Source organism: Denticeps clupeoides, chromosome 18 (genome assembly GCF_900700375.1).
Source record: "Denticeps clupeoides chromosome 18, fDenClu1.1, whole genome shotgun sequence".
Classification (NCBI taxonomy): domain Eukaryota; kingdom Metazoa; phylum Chordata; class Actinopteri; order Clupeiformes; family Denticipitidae; genus Denticeps; species Denticeps clupeoides.
In genome coordinates this window covers 8,596,378-8,616,564 of record NC_041724.1, presented here as the reverse complement: position 1 = coordinate 8,616,564, position 20,187 = coordinate 8,596,378, and the positions used below count along the sequence as shown (strand labels likewise).

Below are 20,187 nucleotides of genomic sequence, written 5' to 3'. Positions count from 1 at the left end.
TGTTTCATTTCTCACCAAAATGCATACAAATGTATTTATACTCACCTGTTATGTAGCACATAAGCTGACGGTTTTCTGCTGTCACATCCATGTCACTGGTTGCCATCGTGGCAATGACCTCACCCGGGCCACTGTTCTCCATGATGGACCCCTGGTAGACGTCCTCTTTGAACTGTGGTGGGTTGTCGTTCTCATCTGTGATCATCACTTCGACCAGAGCGGATGACGACAGCTTGACGTTCCCCCCGTGATCTGTGGCCACCACATGAAACCTATAGAGCTGAGTGGTCTCACAATCTGTTTCTTTCAAGGTGGTGATCCAACCACTCTCGCCATCAATGGTGAACATCTCACTGACATCATCTATCTCTGGCTCTATCCGGTAAGTAACCCGCCCGTTGTTGCCCATATCAGGATCATTAGCTGTGACTTGAATGACTGTGGTCCCAGCAGGCAAGTTCTCAGCCAGGAAGGTCTGGTATGGATCAGCCTCAAACGTCGGTTCATTATCATTCACGTCCTGAACCTGGATGCTCACAGACACCAGGGAAGCTACATCTGTGCCATTATGATTGCCTTGTGCGATGACATCGATTTGATACCACTTTGTTTTCTCATGGTCAATTTTTTTCTGCACGACCAGGGTGCCAGTTTCCTTGTCTACTGAAAACACCTGATCGCTGTTGCTCTCAATGGTATTTCCTTCTACCAAACTGTAAATGAGCGGCATGTCAGCATCGGCTCGAACAGATCCAATCTCTGAACCCATAGGGATATCCTCAATAGCTGTGAAAGTGTACAGTGGCTCAGTAAACTGTGGAAGGGGTACCTCTGGTGGGACAACTTTTACCTGCACAGGGACAGTAGAGTTGTGACTTGGGATGCCTCCATCTCGAGCTTTGACTTTAAAGTGGAATATCTTGTCCTCCATCCCTACCAAACTTTCTTTGACACTAACCAGTCCTGTGAATGGATTAATCTCGATGACATCTTCTGTCACCTCTTCTGCTTCATCCACAGTGTAGGTGACATCTGCATTCTTGCCGTCATCAGCATCATACGCCATAATTTGAATGACAGGCGCGCCTCTATTGATCGTAGACTGAATGGAGACCTGGTACTCTGAAGCCTGGAACTGAGGGGCATTGTCATTCTCATCAGTTAGGATTATCTTCACTGTGCAAAACGCCACTCTCCCACCTCCATCTTTGGCCATGACTTTAATGGCAATCACTCGCTGTGAAGAATTTTCTCTGTCTAATGGCTGAGTTGTCACAATTTGTCCTTCTTGGTCAATGGAAAACTTTTCATCTGCGAGCTTGTTAATAATGGTATAGTCCACGCTGCCATAAGGTCCATCATCGGGATCAATGGCTGCCAGTCGTATTACGCGGGTTCCAGCCTCTGCATTTTCGGCAAGCTCGGCCTCATAGATGTTTTGGCTGAAATAGGGACTGTGCTTGTTGCTGTTTATCATGTCTATGTTAACTGGCGCTGTCTTTTGAAATACACCATCAGAAACAGCTACTGTTAGGTTGTAGAAAGGATCTATTTTTTTCTTGCAAACATTAGAGAAAGAGATAATACCTGATGTCTCATTAATTGAAAAGTATCTGTCATCATTCCCAGAGATTATCTTGTATTGCAGATTGTTGATGTCAGTACTGTCTGGATCTGAGGCTTGAATTTTTATGACTATGTGACCGCAAGTGGCCGTTTCATCAAGAGAGCCCCTATATTGGTGCTCGATGAAGTCTGGTGGATTGTCATTGACATCGGTGACATTTATTATGATGTAGGACTCACTGCTCAAAGGTGGTGTGCCATTATCTGTTGCTTTGACTTTCAGGTAGAACTGCTGAGTACTCTCAAAGTCAAGCTCCTGGGATGTTCTCAGCAGGCCACTAAATGGGTCAATCTCAAAAAAATGGGTCTCGTCCTTTCCTGAGCCAGATATTTGGTATGTGACATTTTTATTCCTCCCCGAGTCTCTGTCAATGGCTGTAATCTGTAATACTGACGTTCCCGCTGGCAAACCTTCCAATACCTCTGCTGTGTACATATGTTTTTGAAACACAGGGGCATTATCATTCACATCCTCGACCTCAATCTCCACTGTGGCATCAGTAAAAGTGCCGGTCACTGAATCTGTGGCCCGCACAGTCAGTATGTGCTTCTTCTGAGACTCATAGTCCAAGAAATCAGTGACGCTGAGAGCACCAGTTTTGAAATCGATGTGGAAGTTCTTTGAGGCATTTTCCTCCTCAAGATTGTAGATAATGTGGTATCCCTCTGGGTTTCGTGCCTGCACATGCAAGATAGTGGTGAAGAGAGAAATGTTTTCAGGCAACTTCAGTGGGTAGTACAGACTCTGAAATATAGGGTTAGAGCGATTTCGCACTTGAACGTAGAGGTCCGCCGCTGCTGAGAAGCTGGGCTCCCCTTCGTCTGTGACCAGTACAGTAAGTACATACTTGTTCAATGACTCAAAATCCAAGGGTCGCTGAAGAGACACATCACCAAGGTAAGGGTCAATCCGGAAGAGATCAAAGTCATCTTCAAGCAGGAAAATGATGGACCCGTTCTCCCCAACATCGGCATCAGTTGCCATCACTTGATAAAGCACGTCGCCCGGTTCACTTTCTTCAGAGATCACAAGGGAATGAGGTAGGTTGGAAAACACGGGTGCATTGTCGTTGATGTCGTCTATGTACACTTTGACATGGGTGATGGCCCTGCGTGGTGGGTTCCTGGTGTCTCTTACTTCAGCGACCACATCATACTCTGCCTGTTTCTCTCTGTCAAAGGGAACGCCAGTGGTTTGCAGAACGCCCGAAGTGTGGACGATTGAGAATTTGTCCCCTGGATTGAGTAGCGAATAAATTAGGGGCTCACTGAGGGAGCTGCCAACTGCTCTCAGGACCGCAAGGGTCTTAACGGTCGTCGCATTTTCCATCACAGTCGCTGCGTAAAGCCTTTCTTCAAACTTCAGGCTGGATTTGGTCATGTTAGTTATGTTGATTTTCACGATAGCTGTGTCTTTGTACAAGCCATCAGAAGCGGTGACCCTGATCTCATGGCTTGGTTGGAGCCCAGAGACATTATTTACAGTGATGATTCCGGTGTAGGGGTGGATTGCAAAGGCGTGTTTTACATTTCCCTCAAGCATGCTGTATGTAACATTCGAATCTACATCATGTGCTGTCACCTGAATGACGTTCATATGTTTGAAAAGTGGATTGATTAGTGTGGTCTCATAAGTGGGGGCTGTGAATTTTGGTTGGCAGTCGTTAAAGTCCAATACACGAATGGTAACTTTGGCTGGCTTTTCAGCCATTAAAGAGGGTTCCCCCGAGTCCCTGACCTGAATGGTCATGTGGTATTCATTGATGGATTCAAAGTCAGCAGTTGATATTAACGAGATCGTTCCCATGTTTGGGTCAATTTTAAATATTTTCTGTGCTTCGGGTTCCAGGATCTGGAAAACAAGCAGGCTGTTGGAGTCTTGATCTGCATCCGTGGCCTTAATCACCAGAGGTGTGTTGTTCTCACCCATAACCATACTGTTAATGTGAGCAGCTTCACTGATTTGGCCATAGTAATTGCTATTAAGGAACATTGGAGGGTTGTCATTTTCATCTGTGATGTATATGTAAACTGTTGTCTCTGACGAGACTCCTGCTGTGTTGGTGGCTTGCACTATGAGATGGTAAGAGGTTTGCTCTTCAAAATTCAGGGTCTTTTGCACCGAGACCAGTCCCATGTACGGGTTGATGTGGAAAGCCCCATTAGGGTCGCCCTTTGCGATTCTGTACTGTAGCACCGACGAGCTGTGTGCAGACACTGAGATCACTGGAGTGGCCACAGGGCAGGACTCACTGATTTCAGTGATGTAGTCGTTGGAGAGGAACCTGGGTGGCGTCTGGTCAGACAGCTTGATGTGGATGTTGACAGGGCAGAGGTCGCTCCGTTGAGGGAATCCCTGATCAGTCGCTTTCACGGTGAGATAATACTGATCCTGAGGCAAACCAAATAAAGGCTTTGCAACATTTATGATTCCTGTCTGCTGGTCAATGTGAAAGGCTCCATCTGGATTTCCTGATGAAACAGTGAAAACCAAAAAAAATAAGAATAAGAACGATTACTATTATTCTTCAGTGTTGGTATTACGTCCATCATTATAAACCACCTTTGATTTATCCTTCGTGTCTTAATTACATTGTTGAGGGCAGAGAGCACACATGAAGCAGCTTGTTCAGTGGGAGATAAACAGTCCTGTTTGGTTCAGTCAGTGCAGGAATAAAAGAGCAATGGGTGCACTTACTAGCATTATGAACAAGAGCTTTCTGCACCACACGACGCTTACTATAAACTTGGAGTGGTCCATGCATGTTTTCTTTGGTGCAACACATTTATTTTCTTTATCCACTGTGGAATTTCAGTTCCCTGCCATGTCTTACCTGAGTGGAAGGAGTAGACTATGTCGGCATTGCTGCCCTGGTCTTTATCCAGCGCTTTGACTTTGAGCACCTCCGTGCCTTTGGGGGACAGGTTTGTGATGGTGCCTTCATATACAGAACTCATAAACGTTGGCGTGTGGTCGTTACAGTCCTCCACGTGGACTAGGGCCTTCACAAAGTTCCTCTTCACAGGGATCTCTTGATCTCGGACCTGAACAGTAAAGAGAAGAGGGTGTGGGCTGTGAAGTGCTTAGTAATTATAAGCTCAAACAAAACAAATCCATCCCCTGTGACTGATTATTAGCTGTAAGTCTGAAAGGATTTTGCCAAAACCGCTGTAAAAAGAAAACCTACTTTAGTATAAATATCTTCTGAATATTTGGATTTACATTTAATTGTCTTGTAAAAATAGGATTAGATGTCGTCGATGTTTTCATTTTCTCAGTGTGGGTTGTGCCACTCAATTCATTTTAGTAAACTATTCATTTATTCTTTTCTTAACCTAATCTAATGGTATTAAAAATCATTGTGATAAAACAATAAAAATTTCACTACTTGGCCTCTTTGTATCCTCTTTTTTTTCACATGTTCATTATGTTCATTTTCATTCTCCAAATAATTTGTAACCTCTGCTTTTATGTACTGGTGTTGAGAGACATAAAATGTGAATACCATCACGATCAGTGTGTGCATGGGCAGTGTTTCAAAGTCCAATTCCTCAGTCAAGACCAACACTCCGTTCTTGGGGTCCAGCTGGAAGAACTTCATGCTGTCTGGCTGGAGGCTGCCGTAGATGGAGTAGATGAGTCTGCTGTTGACATCCTCATCCTGGGCACGGATGTGCAGGATCTCCTTCCACGGTGCCGTGTCCTCTGGTACCCTGACCTCGTACTCGGGCTTCAGGAAGACCGGCCTGTGCTCATTCATGTCCAGAACTCTTACGTAAGCCTGTCAGAGCGGACAGAAAACCAATCAACGGCTTGGCCGCGGCAAAGACAAGAGTCATGCACTAAGACAGTGAAAGGAAAATAGAAAATTGACACCGGTCACCAGGCAGATGCTAAATTGCATGTGGCAAAATGTGCTTTCATCCTAGCCAAAAAAAATGTGAAAGAAAATTTAGAAACGGTCTGCTTGAAATTACACATTTATAGTGAAAATAACACGTTTGGCCCATCAGCTGTTAACGATGGTAAGAGCAATCGTCCTCACAGTTACATCATATAGAAGTGGGCAATTTTTCTCCCCATGGCATCTGAAATAACACAACTCAGTCGTGCCAAGACAGCCATTGTTGACACTTCCTAATTTGCCTCTCCCTTGTTGTACACAACAGAAATGGCCATTCTCACCAGTAAATTGTTCGCCGACTGGCTGACTGACATGCAACAGAAGAGGCATGTCTAATGTGGGCGCCTACGGAACTCACCTGTGTGGTTATGGCCCGTGTCCCGTCCGTGACCCTCACAGTCAGGTTGTAGTTAGACCTCTTCCCTGCATCCAGCGGCCGGGCTATCATGATGCTCCCGGTGTTCTTCTCAATGTCAAAGTCCTGCTCTGCATCACCACCTGAGCGATAACATCGACACGTTGCTCGAATCAGTGCCCTCATGCTGTCTGCGTGGCAAAGACAACACCGCCCCCCCCCCTATTACCCTCGGCGGGGTTTCAGGGCTTCAGCAAATACCCTCATGCATTATGCGATGAGTGAGCGGCTGGAATGATAAACCCGACACACGGGCACCAAACGTGCCGCGATGAATCCCATTACGTCAAAGCTCCACGGTCCGACCCCTTTAATTATGGGTGACTTGGGGGATGTGCCGCCAGGATACCGGTATTCAATTTCAGCAAAAAGCACCCAACACACACGCGCCATTTGCCATTCGTCCAACAGCCACAAACAAAATGCCAGTTTCGAGACGAAATCATTGCTTAATAATCCTTTTGTTCCGGTGCCCTGCCCTATTATTAGCGACAAGGTCACTTTAACACCTCTCTGTCCCCCCAGACAAATGCACAAGAGAACAGCGCACTTGTTTAAGGGGGGACGCTCTTGGCACAGGCTGGCCTAGAACAGACGTGTTAGCCAGTAGGGGTAAAGTCATGCTTGCTCTGGCAGATGGTGTTTATTGAGAAGTCCACCTTTCAAAGGTTCGTCCCCTTTTCATTCCCGAGCTCGTGTTTGTGATGAGATGTTTCAACTCCACCAGGCTTTTAGAGGCTGTCTGAAAGACATATTGACGCTCCTTCCCGGGATCGCTGATGCTGAATGTACAGCAGAAAAGAGACGGGGCAGAAGTAACCGTTATTGACAAAAGCTTCTTAAGGGAGCGCGAGAACTTCTTAAGGGGCCTGGTTTGTTTGAAGGCCTCACTTTAGTTTAATTTGTTCATAATCAATAGATTAATTGGGTTATGCGGATGGGACATGGGCCAGCAGCAGCCTCAGTTAGATGACAGCACTAGTAAAGAATAAAGACCACTCACAAATGCAAATGAAATTTTGCGCTAATCAGACCAGCAATAAAACGGCAGCTTACTTAATTACTTATTACTGTGGTCCACAGAAGCATGCACAAAAAAAAGTTTCAGATGTTTCAGAGTGGTGCACATCATATTTTTTACCCTCATCAAATGCTGAACTTATGAACTTGCAATGTCTGCCACTGGTGTTTTCTCATTTTATAATGATGTTTGAGTGATCGATGGCCATTTAATCCCATTTGTCTCAGAAGCCAGTGACATAAGCCCGGAGAAGAGTGGCCATGTTTGTCATGTGAAGGTCGTGTTTGGTGTTTATTGAAGGCACATATCTGATGCATTGCTCTTGCACAGAGCCTGGCTGATGGATGGCTGGTCTGTCAGAGCGAGGATCACCCCTCCAGGGTGCTGGCCTGTCATCTGAGAAAATGTGTTCATGCCTCCCCTGCACCCCCCACCCCAAATGTAGTCGCTCCCTTTGGCTATGATCTTATCTGTGTTGGAAGTTGTACTGTACAGTGGACAGTAGAGGAATGGAGAGGGTTGTATGAGTTGTGGTCCAACTCGTCATGACAGGCAACTGTAAAAAAGCACTTTCCATTTTTATGATATAAATTCTGTTTCTGTTATTTCCTGACACCAACACCGAATGTCACCCAACAAGGAGGTTTTAGAACTACTGTTATGGACTTTCCCTCCTATAACATCCCATTGTGCCCGTTTTAAGTTACTTAACAGTCGTTGTGCACTTTGTATATTTTTAGGTGTTGGTCTCAGTGTTTTTCCAGAGTAGCTTTTTCCAATAATAATACTACACTTTTAAATACTAGTAACACTAATTGAGTGAACAGAATAGAATCATTTCAATCTATTATACTCTATATTACTGACTATAATACCTGATACCAGTAGGAATAAATAAATGTGAAATATGTGTTAATTGTTATTTTATCTAATGAAACACTTTTGCACTAAATATGTTGTAGTGACTGATGATGTAGTGGTTTTGCATGTTGGCAGGAATGTTTGTATATGCGTAGGTCTCACAGTATGAGGATAAGGTCAGGCAGTAAGAAGCTCACTCACCTGTGATGTCAAACCACAGCAGATTGTGGGTGATCTCTGTGCTAATGATGCCCACCATGTGAGTGACAGGGTCAGTCTCCATCACAGCAAAAGTGAAGTGCTCTTCATCAAAGGTCAGCACCTCGGAGCTGGGTGCTGGTTTAGGGATCCATTCAACGTCGAGGCGAGCCGTGGAAGTGCTGACCGGGTTCCCATGATCACTGGCTCTAACCTGTGGAAGAACATGAATGGATTGCAAAGGTCCCGGGGCCCTGGAGGTCTCCATTTTTAGACAATAACAATTTTTGAGAAATTAAGGACATTTCTCATTTACCGTCAGAATAGTGTACTGTCCTTTAGAAAAGTCACCCCTGGAGGTCACCACTCCAGTCTCTGGATGGATGTGAAATTTCCCGTCCTGATTGCTCTCAAGGCTGTACGTTATGATGCCATTCAAGCCTTCATCATTGTCCCGGGCAACCATCCTGTAAACGTGCTGTGGGCTGTTGCTACCGTGACGCTCGGGGAGTTTAACCTGGAAGAGCTTGTGGCTAAATTGTGGACTGTTATCGTTCTCATCCTGCACCCGGATGACGACAGAGGCCGTGGAGCGCAGTGTTGGGCTGCCGTTGTCAGACACGATCACCTGGGGAGATAACATACCGAGACAAGAGCGTGCACGATTAAGCACTGTGAATCCTGACTGTATTGAAGTACTTTTTCACAGCATTTATCAGATGTCCTTATCCAGAGCCACTTACAATCAGTAATTACAGGGACAGTCCCCGTGGAGACACTCAGGGTCAAGTGTCTTGCTCAGGGACTCAATGGTAGTAAGTGGGGTCTGAACCTGTGACTTTGTGCTCGTATGCTTCATAAGCAGGTGTTACCCACCAGGCTACTATCACCCAAATCTCACAAATCTAGAACAGGCCAATACATAGCAATTACTTTCAATCGGCCCAAATCAGTCGAGCTGAGCAAACACATCTGGTGAATGCATTGGCAGTTTTTATTTCCCACCATCAAACCACAATGTAAACTTTTATACTAGGCCATAATTCCCCCTTTCAGCCACTAAATAACAGGTGTCAGTGCACAAATTGTGTGACATAAAAGATCGATCCCAGACTGAGTTCAAGCACATGACCTAACCTCTATGATATGCTCTGGTTTTTGTTCCCGGTCCAGCGCAGAAAGGGTGCCGATCACACCTAAACAAACAGAGTGAGAGAGAAGAGAAAGCATGATCAATGGCCAGGCCCCACCTGTTTCTGTGCCCCAGGCAGCCCATTTCCACAAGTTGCCCTCTTAGCGGCTGTTTATCTAGCTGTACGGCTCACGGCACGGTGGGAAAAACGTTTGCCGGGGGAGGCGTTTGCAAAAAAAAGATGCTCAGGTCGACAATAAAGAAGGCCAATGCGCTACGGCTTGCCAACAAAAATTCATCATGGAGTTGCTAAGTAACACATCAGCAGTGCACAGACAAGGTTCTTCAGAAGCTAAGAGCGCCTAAAGCACTTCAAGCTAATTTGCATAACATATATTTTTTTTTTTTCGGTGTAACGAATTTCTTCTTGCCTCTGTCTGCAGCGCCGGGTTAAGTGCAGCTTAGCGGGTGTCAGTGGTTATCGGGGCGAAGGCAAACAGCGTTGACGCGGAATGTCTGTTCACTGCAGCGGCAGTAAACACCTTGGGGTGTCACCTCAGCTGAGGGATGAGGCAGCGGGATACCTGAGGCCCGCTGGGTGATTTAGCATTTTACGGCCCTGTAGCGTTGCTACAGCTGCTGCTCTTTAGTCATTTCACAAAAGCGTGTTTACATCATTAGCGTCCACCTGGTGGAAAGTAGCCAACGAATATCAACGCTCAGTTGCGACCAGGCAATTTTCCCACCGCAATCATTATGAACAAGTAATTACATTTCCCAAAATCACCTAATTCCGGTAAACTCATGAGGGGCATTTCGTACATCGCTGCATGCAAAGGCGTGCAGATCTGCAAATGTGCCAAAGAACAACAACATAGTTTTCTAATCATCTAATTTTATATATTTATAATGGTGAAATGACTGCATTTAATATACATTTATAAAGGTTACTTCTAAAAATGAGACACGATTGTTCTTAATTGTTGTTAATAATATTAATTTGTAAATGTGGTTGTTTATTATTGGTTTACTTGCTAACTTTTATTGTTAGATGCATTATTTGTATAATATCAGGGTCTCCACGGATCCTTAAAAGTCTTTAAAAGTCTTAAATTGGATCTTCCAAAAAGAATGAAATATAATTAAAAATGACTAGTAATCCTTAAATCCAGAGTTGAAAGGTCTTAGACATATTGCAAAGCCAAAAATCTAATGAAATAAGACTTCAATCTGTCAGTAATCTGCACACTTCTGGGTTTAAAGGAAATAATCTACCCTGTATGGAAATAATTTAGACTGCATGGGAATAATATTGGCTGTATGGGAATAATCTAGACTGTATGGGAATAATCTAGACTGCATGGGAATAATATAGGGTGTATGGGAATAATATAAACTACATGGAAATAATTTAGGCTGTATGGGAATAATATAGCATGTATGGATATAATCTAGATTGCATGGGAATAATCTATCATATATGGATATAATCTAGACTACATGGGAATAATCGAATCTGTATGGGAATAATATAACCTGTATGGAAATAATCTAGATGGCATGGGAATAATGTAGACTGTATGGGAATAATGTAGCCTGCATTGTGACCTGTGTGAGAACACCCTGCCCTGAGCAGAAGAATCCCTGGTGCCAACACCTCTCCTCCCTCTGTGGTAAGCAGCAGGCAACACAAATGGATTCAATATGGGCGCGAGAAAATATGAAAGAAAAATATGAATACTGTCTGATTGCCGACCAATCAGACAGTATATCTGAGCCGAGCAGCACTATTCATAAAGTAGTAGCCAGAGCAAATGCAACACACCTCACGTTGGAGCTGTAAATCTGGGCAGGTTCAGGCTCAATTTCTATCATCGATTTTAGTCGATCTCGCCTGGTAAATGAGCGGTCAACTGTGTTGCCCGATCCGAAATTTTGAAGTATCGTACAAGCATCTTAAAATGAAAATGATCGGATTTTGATAATTTCCATTCTGCATCAATAACACATATTATCATAGAGTGTGTATATTATAGTTTGTACCTACAGTGAACAGCCCAGAATTTAGTAAAAGTTTCACATGTTGTAAATTAATTTTATTACTTTTTTCATTTCTGTATTTACATTCTATCATTTACTTAATAACAAATTGTTTTGATTAAACTTGAGTTGTAGTGTCCTTAAGTCAATGGCTATTCCTGGTTTACTCTGTATGCTATACAAGTAATAGGTGGGTAGACAAGTGACTAGTTAAAAGCAGAGATTGATTACTGAACACGCCTAACAGGCCCAGGGTCTCAAGAGCTTTGGTGCTCTGCTACTGAAAATATAGGCTTATACTGGGTTTGTTCATCTCATGTTAAAATGTTCCCTTTAATTTCCACAGAATTCACCAGAAAGTATCATCTAAGGGTCTACTTTAAAAGAAATTCTCACAGGGGAACTTACCCATGGACCCTATTTGACAATAATGGATTATTGATATAATGGATATATAATCAATCATAGATTAGAGTTATTATATATCAGGCTGTTTATATATCTGGCCAATACGTTATGTGTTATAAGTATGTACTGAAGCTCACCTCCTGAGCATGAAAAAAAGGTCAGGCTCAGGACTTTTTTACTATCAGACCTGAAAAAAAAACTGTATCAAGTAATAATACACTAATATAAACTGTATTAATAATATTTAAAATAATACTGTATTTTAGAAGAGCATCTGGCCCTCAGAGTGTCTGCCGAGAAAAACTGTGGCCCTTGGACAAGTGTAGTTCTTAAATTTGCAGGGTCATAAATTTGATGAAAAAAGGTCTTAAAAATTCTTACATTTGCCTTACTTAGACCGGCAAAATATTTATTATTATTGTTATTTTGCTGCTGTTATTAATTATTAGTCCATACTAATAGTTGGTACTAATTATATTAATTATTAGTGTAATTGTTGTTTAGTTGTTGGTACATAGTAATAGCAATAATAACAAAAATGATTATTATTATTTTTATCTGTTGTATAATATATTATAAGAGCAGTTCTCTAACTACTAGCAGATGGTTTTTTAAGACTTTAGTGAAAGTGAAAGTGAAGTGATTGTCATTGTGATACACTGCAGCACAGCACATGGTGCACCCAACGAAATGTGTCCTCTGCTTTTAACCATCACCCTTAGTGAGCAGTGGGCAGCCATGACAGGTGCCCGGAGAGCAGTTTGTGGGGACGGTGCTTTGTTTAGTGGCCTTGGCGGATTGGGATTCGAACCGGCAACCTTCTTATGATGGGGTTGCTTCCTTAACTGCTAGGCCACCACTGCCCCAAATTCACAGATCATTCGCTCTTAGTCACATTTCTTACAATGTGCCTTTAAATATTCACGTTCTGTTGCACAAAGTGTTAAGGCGGTTTGCTTAGTCATTACACTCTATTGGTGAGTCACAACTGGCCTGCCCAGACATGGCGACATGGCAAAGTGTTGAGACAAGACTGTAGTCGTGAAATTAATAACTGTAGTTTGTCATTAAATCAGCTCTACAAATGTTATTTGGAAAAAAAAAAACATCCTAGATCAGACAACTTATTGAAAGCCTGTGTTCTTAATAAACAGAGGACCTTCTCAGGACCTTCTTTAAATGTTAATTAAATGCTTGTCAGAAACACATGGGGGACTCTTTCTGCCTTTCTGTTTTGTCACCTCATCATTGGGTGTATTTACTCTATAATCCTTCAGGTTTTTGCCTGGGGTGGGACTGCAGAGCCAACAAAGAAACGGGAGGTCGAGGACAGACAAGTACGAGCCTGTGATGCAGGTTAATGCGGTCCCAGTTCCCTTAGGTAACCTTCAAAGTCTGTACCAGGCTGCTTTTGATTAGCTGTGTACTGAATAGTTTTGATGAAATGACAGATTAAAATATATTCTTTTCAGAAAAACACACCCTGCCAAATCAAAACATCATAGGTTTCCTCGCACGTCAGCAAACAAGTGTCTTGTCTTCAAAGCTTTACTACAAAATCAGAAAAATCTGTTTCTTTACCTGTCTCAGAGTCGATGGTAAAGTATGTACGCTGTGAATCTAAGATTTGGTAGGTCAGCTTGCCCTCCGAGGACGTGTCAGCATCTTTAGCATTCACTTGTGACACAGAAATGCCCTGTGGCAGGTTTTCTGGCACCGAAGCGAAGTAGATGGGCTGGGAGAGCTCTGGAGGGTTGTCGTTTATGTCCAAAATCTTAATATAGACCTCTGTCCAGGATACAAGGGGCACTGTGCCTAAGTCTGTGGCATACACAGTCAACCAGTAGTGTGTAACCGTCTCTCTGTCCAAAGTGTCTGCAGTCTGAATAACACCTAAAAATAAAAAGGAAAACAAAAAATGATGAGCATAATTTTTCTGGAATAAAACATTGGTTTGGCATTGTGAGACATTCTAGAAGGTTCTTATCGTTTTCAATTTTCTCCATGTCTCTTTAATTGGATCTCTGTATAAATGCCATTCACCAATAGTTGCCTTGTTTTACCAATAGCAGTGTAAAGTAAAAAGCACCAGATTCCTACATGACTACAGACAAATTGAACACCATCAATAAATGCATAAATAGCTCTACTGCACCAGGTCTATTATTGGTAACAATGTAATTAACAATCCTTTACTGGTAATGTTAAATGCTTTCATTAATCAAGATACATGGATGATATTTCCATAAGTAGAGAAATGTATATAAAACAGTAACAGTAGGTACCTGTCTCAGAGTCAATAGTAAAAACTCCAAGGCCTGTGCCATCAAGGATGTGGTATCTAACTGTTCCGTCTCTCCCCAGGTCATCATCTATGGCTGTAAGTGTCAAGATGGAGGAGCCCACAGTTGCATCCTCCATCACTTCGGCTTGGGGCACAAACTTGGTGAAGAATGGGCGGTGCACGTTTTCATTCACATCCAAAACTTGCACCTCGATGAAGCAGGAAGAGGAGAGCGAGCGTGGAAGCCCATGATCCACGGCCCGGACAGTCAGGTTATATGATTGTTTGTTCTCAAAGTCCAGGTCCTTTTCAAGCATTAGCCACCCCGTAGCCGTGTCCAGGAAGAAGGTCCCATTCTCATTGTTCTTGAGATTATAGCTGATTAACCCCCCAGCACCAAGATCCAGATCATAGCTCTCGACTCTCAACAGCACAGTCCCTGGAGGCACATCTTCAGGGACCTTAATCTGGTAGATTTTGGGAGAAAATTTAGGGGGATTATCATTGACGTCTTCCAAGACTACCACCAAATCCACCACTGAGAAAAGCTGAGGGTCCACTTTGGCCTGATCTCGTGCTTCAATCCTCAAGTCATGTCTTGGCAGAGATTCCCTGTCCAGGCGTCCTGTTACCTTCACCTCACCACTGATTTTGTCAATCTTGAACAAATCAGTTTGTGTCAGTAGGGAATAAATTACACCACCATTGTCATCTGAGTCAAAATCCTCAGCATGAGCATTTAAAAATGATAATGTCTTCTTCTGTGTTCTCTGGTACATTTATGACAAACCGTGGCTGACTGAATGATGGTGGGTTGTCGTTAACATCCAAAATACTCACAGCCAAAAGTTTCCAGGCTGAGTTCTGTGGGGTTCCTAGATCATACACAGTGATATTCAGGATGTAAAATTCTTTAGATTCTCTGTCTAATGGGCAAATTACACTAAGCTCTCCGGAGTCAAAATCAATCTTGAAACAACCGTCTTCATTTCCACTTGAGATGGCATACACAAGTTTGCCATTGAACCCGGGGTCGTTGTCTGTAGCCTTGATGTGAATGATGGTGTAATTCAAAGGAAAGTCCTCTTTAACATCAATGGAAGCAGGGGTGCCGAGAATGAACTTCGGAGAGTTGCGATTAATGATGGGGAGATCTGGCTCTTCGTCTTGCGCAGACAAAACAGGTCGGATGGATTCAATCAGCTTTTCTGTGAGTTTTTTGAAGACCCCAGTTTCATGGCAGTGTACAGTGGCCTCGGTGTCCTTGCTGGTGATTTCAATTGTGATGTTGGTGGGATCAGCATAGTATTCTCCATCCGTAGCAGATATTTTCAGCAGATATTTTTTGCCTTCTTCTAAAACTGAAACAATGGGTTTGGCAAGAACAATGACTCCGGTGACGGGGTTGATTGTGAACAGTCTGTCTTCGTTGCCAGATTCAATCCCGTATCGGATCTGCAGCAGCTCATCTAGGTCAATGGCAGACAAGCTCACTATGGTTTCTCCAACAGGATAGTTATGGGGCACTGTAGCATTGCAGAACACCCTCTCAAATATAGGAACATTGTCATTGACGTTGCTCATGGTGATGGTCACTGCTGACTCGGTCATGTGGTTGAATGGAGTGCCGCTATCTGAAGCCCAGATTCTTAGGTGATACCACCTCTTCATGATCTCATAGTCTAGCTCATGGGCAGTAGAGATAACACCAGTGAATGGGTCAATAGTGAAGGGTAGTGGGCCAGTGTTGGCAATACCATAGGTCACAAATCCATTGTTGTCCTTGTCCACGTCTATGGCCTCAACTGAAATTAGACTGGTTCCTACAGGCACATTTTCTGGTAAACTTGCCTGATAAGATGGAAGGGTGAATATGGGGGCATTGTTGTTTTCGTCAAGAACGTCAACGACAATGTGAGTTTCATCTTGTCCGTTATCCAAAACCACGTCAAACTCATAGCGAGACTTTTTCTCAAAGTCAAGTGGCACTAATGTTACTATGATACCAGTTTTAGTATTGATGTTAAATTTATCGCTGTCTATGAAAGGTTTCATGTGGTATGTGACATTCGGTGCAATCTGATTCACGGTGACTCTCACTACATGACTTTTAGGCGGGACAAATTCACTGATGCTGGCATAATAGATTTCCCTCTCAAATTTCAAGGGTGTAATCTGTGGTGAGGGTATTTGTATTTCCTTGACTGCGCCAAGCAGAGGCTGGTTGCTTCTGTCATTTGCTTGAAGGGACAGATTTAGCCCAAAGGGGCTTTGTGACCACTTAATTGGTTTGGCTGAAACCAGTTGGAATGCACTTCCTTGGAAAATAGATGGAATAATGTGAAAACACTTCTGCTGATCTCCTGCAACAATGCTCAGAGAGCCAACCTGCTGTGGTTCAGGCGTAATCAGTACGTCAACAGTGATTTTATTGTCATGCATTTGTGTTTGTTTTGGTATTATTTTGGCTAAATTGTCTGTGTCTTTCTTTATGGCTATGGAGACTGTGGCGTGGTTTGCATATTTTTGAACTCCAGACATCTTTTTTGTCCTGTCCACTGCCAAAACGGTGAGCTCAAAACTGTCTTTTCTGCTGGCATTCAGTTTTTTTACAAGCATAATGACCCCAGTGAAAGGATCCACAGCAAACGGGCTAGATCTGGTAGACAGGAAATAGTAAAACTCAGCATTGCTCCCAATGTCAGCATCGGTGGCACTAACTTTTACCACGCTAGTTCCCACTGGCCTGTCTTCCTCGATTTCAGCCTTGTATGAGGCTGGGTAGAAGAGCGGTTTCAGGTCATTGGCGTCAAGAACCTGGATGGAAACTTTGGTCCTGGCCTGGTAGTTGTGGACGCTTTCTGTTGCCTCGATGGTGACTGTGTACAAATCCCTCACTTCGCGGTTCAGCATGCTGGACTCAGAACTTCGGGTTTTAATCCGTAGGAAGCAAAAATCCCCGACTTTGACTTTCTCCGCTTCAAAAAGTCTGTCTTCGTCACCCGCAACAATGCTGTACTTAATGTTCCATAAGGGGTCTGTCATTACAATGCCCATTCTAATGGGGCTGTCCATGTAGGTCTTCGGCGCACAATTCTCAGTGATACTGACATTGTAGAGGTGATGGGTGAAGCGCAGTGGTGAGTTGTTCTTCACCAGGCTACGCTGACCTCCAGCTATGTGCAGCCAGATTGCAGCCAGGAGGAACAGAAGGCCTGTGTTGTTAGAACCCATTTTTTTCACCTCTACAGGGAACCTCAGCTCTGAAGAAAGAACCAAAAATTAGGTTATGGCTCATATCTGTATTGCATTTATTATGGTATGTTATACAGAATATGGCTGCAAAAAATGTTATAGAATTTTTTTTTATCCAGTGGCTGACACACTGGAGACCGCTGGTGTTTCAGAATGATGCCTTGAGGTATTTAGCCCCATGTTCTAACATGCCTTGTCAAAGGCAAGTGATACATTGTGTAAACCTAAACAGCAGGCTCAGGTCTGTGTTAGAGAGGTGATAAAATTCAGTACAGCACTTGTAATTATTAAATTAAAATGCACCACATCATTTTTTTCCACCAAAATTGGGTCAGTGAGGAATAAAACAAAAAGGATTTGTTGGATGATTATAGGATGCAGCATTGTATTTCTTGCTTCGATTACTTTTTTTGCATGGTTTGACTGAATACTTATTTCTGCTGTCTCTCAGGTAAGATGCTCACATGAACAGGTTTGAATGCATCCATTCTTTATGACTATCAACTTTATATATAGTGGACTGATTATCTGATGTTAAATCTCACTGTAGTTAAATGCATTAACAGATATGTGTACAAAAAATGCTTAAGCAGGAATGACAGTAAATTGAAACACATATGTTTCATATAAAAGAATGAATGTTAAACTCAGGCTCAAGCATTAGGCTTAAACCTATTTACCAATTAAAATGCAAATAAAAAATTTCGCTGAAAAGGGCATTTTGGGATTCAAGGAATGCTTTGCAGCCAGTTCATAAAAACGTGGTCAAACATGTTCATTAAGCTGCAGAACTTAACTATATTGTGATCGCACAAGTGTAAGTTTACATAGACAGACAGCCTCTGCAAATTCCACATTGTCAAGAGACCCAACACATGACACGGCTGGTTGTAATTCACACTGTATTTGTTTCTAATGGTCTTCTAATGGTTCACAAGAGTGCTATTGTTTGAAACACTTTCACTGATATGCAGTCTAGAAGGGGGGGATGCAGCTGAATTTTAGATAAGAAAGATTTGTGGCCGTGGTCTGTGATCCGGCATGTTCTGCTGTCTATAAGTCATCCAGAGGACAGGAACCTTCATGTTTACTCTGCTTAGGGGTCAGCAACCCAGAAGACATGCCATTTAAGCCCAAGGTCTTCCCCAGGAATTTGCATTTAGGGTAGCAACAAATGACTTTAATATATTTAAATGTCATTAATTTAATATATTGATCACATTTTAGTGCTGTTTTCAGTACATCTCAGGTTTGTCCACTCAAAAGTTTCATGGGGTGCTATAGGTTTTGGTCCACACCCTGTGCCACAGGGAAGTAATTACCCAAATTGCAGGGAGTGGTCGCCAGAAAGGACACCGGGACAAATGGCCCAATTCCAGCGTAGTAGGATGCAGACAGTTTTGTTTTTTTTATGGATGAAGGCCTATCAGCAAATCTCCAGTGGAGATGTCTCTGGAGGTGAACTCTGGAGTCAGCCTTGAATAAATCTGCATTGACCCAAGCTGAGAAGCCACAACAGATGGAAAAGAATGAGCTGAAGGGCCTGGGGCTTGTGTTTCAGGTGTCCCACCATTCAACTCAAACCCACCTCAACATCACCATTGGAATTTTTTTTAGATATTTTTCTTTTTCCCCATTAAAAAAAGAATTCACATTACAATACAAATCTGTAATATATTGGAAATAAATCATTATAATATAAATAAAATTATAATCAATTTAGTTTTCAGATTTTAACTCATTAACTGCAGTAAAGTAAAAAAAAAAAAAGCAACATTCTAAAACAAAAACGTATCACACAACCGAGAACTGGTTTCATACCAATAAATCAAATTTAAATTCATAGTCATTTCATTACTTATACATGGTGTGGTAAACTCCAAAAGTACATTTTGTAAATCTATGACAGTTCCTTTACACAAAAAAAATTACTTTTGGTTTCCATCAAGACTAATCTTGAAAATTACACCCAAAAAGATAATTCTGTTTGGAGATAAGGAGCCGTTTCTCTTGAACCTGTCGGCTAATCCAACGCAATAACCGTAATCTGATAGTAAAGTGAAAATTTGCATGGGAGATTAAAAACAGGGGGACAGAGCAGAAGGCAAGTGGTTTAGCGGCTGAGAAACACTCAGAACTTACCTGAGGCCCCTGGAGAGTTCGGACTCCCAGTTCTGACTTTCCTCCTCACCCCCGGCTCCTCGCGTCTGTAATCCGAAAAAGGCGGAAGGTCTTCATCCTCAAACTAGCCTTCCCACTTCCAACTTCTTACACTCCAGAGGACTTCATGCGAGTGAGACACCTAGTTCCCAGAGGAGCTTTGCCCTCCTCCCAACTTATTCAACTGACACCAACACTCCCTCCTTCTCTCTCTCTCTCTCTCTCTCTCTCTCCCTCTACCTCCCTCCCTCCCTCACAGTCAGACACATGCCCAGATTGGGATCAGTGTTCCTCTCCCTCCATGACTCTTCCTCTTTCTTTCTTTTTTTTTTTTTGGTTTGTTTGCTTTTGAGCCGGAGCCAATAACGAAGTACAGGAACGCGTGTGGCTCTTTGATGGCTTCGCCCCGGCCATTGTCTGTCACCCTGACTTTTGTGCAAGAACGCAAAGCTTGATACGCGGTATCGGTGCGTTTCACGTACAAAATGGTGATGCGGCCATCATCAGCCAAAACAGTAAACAGAGCAAAGTGCGACTCTGAGCGTCAAGTGATTCCCGAAGATAAGGACACGGTAATTACTTATTGTTACTTCTCGTGCCACCGTTTACACCCTGGAGCGCCAGGTCTTTGTCTTCTTGCTTTGTAAACAGAGATCAGAAAAAAAAAATTCTCCAATTAGCCGTGGGCACACAGAGGGGCGTGTGGTACAGCGGGTAAAGACGACGGGTTTTGGGCCGTTGGACCAGGGTACCGGGACGGGAGCTCGGCCCGGGGCCCTTTAATCTCGGCGGGGCGGAGGTTTTTCTTTTTTCTGTGGGTGGGGGGAGGAGGGCGCCCAGAGCACGTTGCCAGGAACCGGGTGAGCACAGGGGCCCAGCGAA

The 20,187-nt window shown here is 43.2% G+C and overlaps 1 protein-coding gene across 1 annotated transcript in view; it reads right to left on the bottom strand.

The window, feature by feature from the left end:
• fat2 (FAT atypical cadherin 2) overlaps window positions 1-19,480 on the bottom strand; it is a 41,104-nt gene extending 21,624 nt beyond the window's left edge. The window contains 11 exon segments of the mRNA XM_028959749.1: window positions 46-4,098; window positions 4,461-4,671; window positions 5,133-5,408; window positions 5,890-6,029; window positions 8,030-8,240; window positions 8,343-8,654; window positions 9,164-9,222; window positions 13,188-13,499; window positions 13,892-14,621; window positions 14,623-17,153; window positions 19,288-19,480. Coding sequence (XP_028815582.1) covers window positions 46-4,098; window positions 4,461-4,671; window positions 5,133-5,408; window positions 5,890-6,029; window positions 8,030-8,240; window positions 8,343-8,654; window positions 9,164-9,222; window positions 13,188-13,499; window positions 13,892-14,621; window positions 14,623-17,124 — 8,806 coding nt within the window. The 5' untranslated portion in view covers window positions 17,125-17,153; window positions 19,288-19,480.
• Window positions 19,481-20,187: the final 707 nt, after the last annotated feature.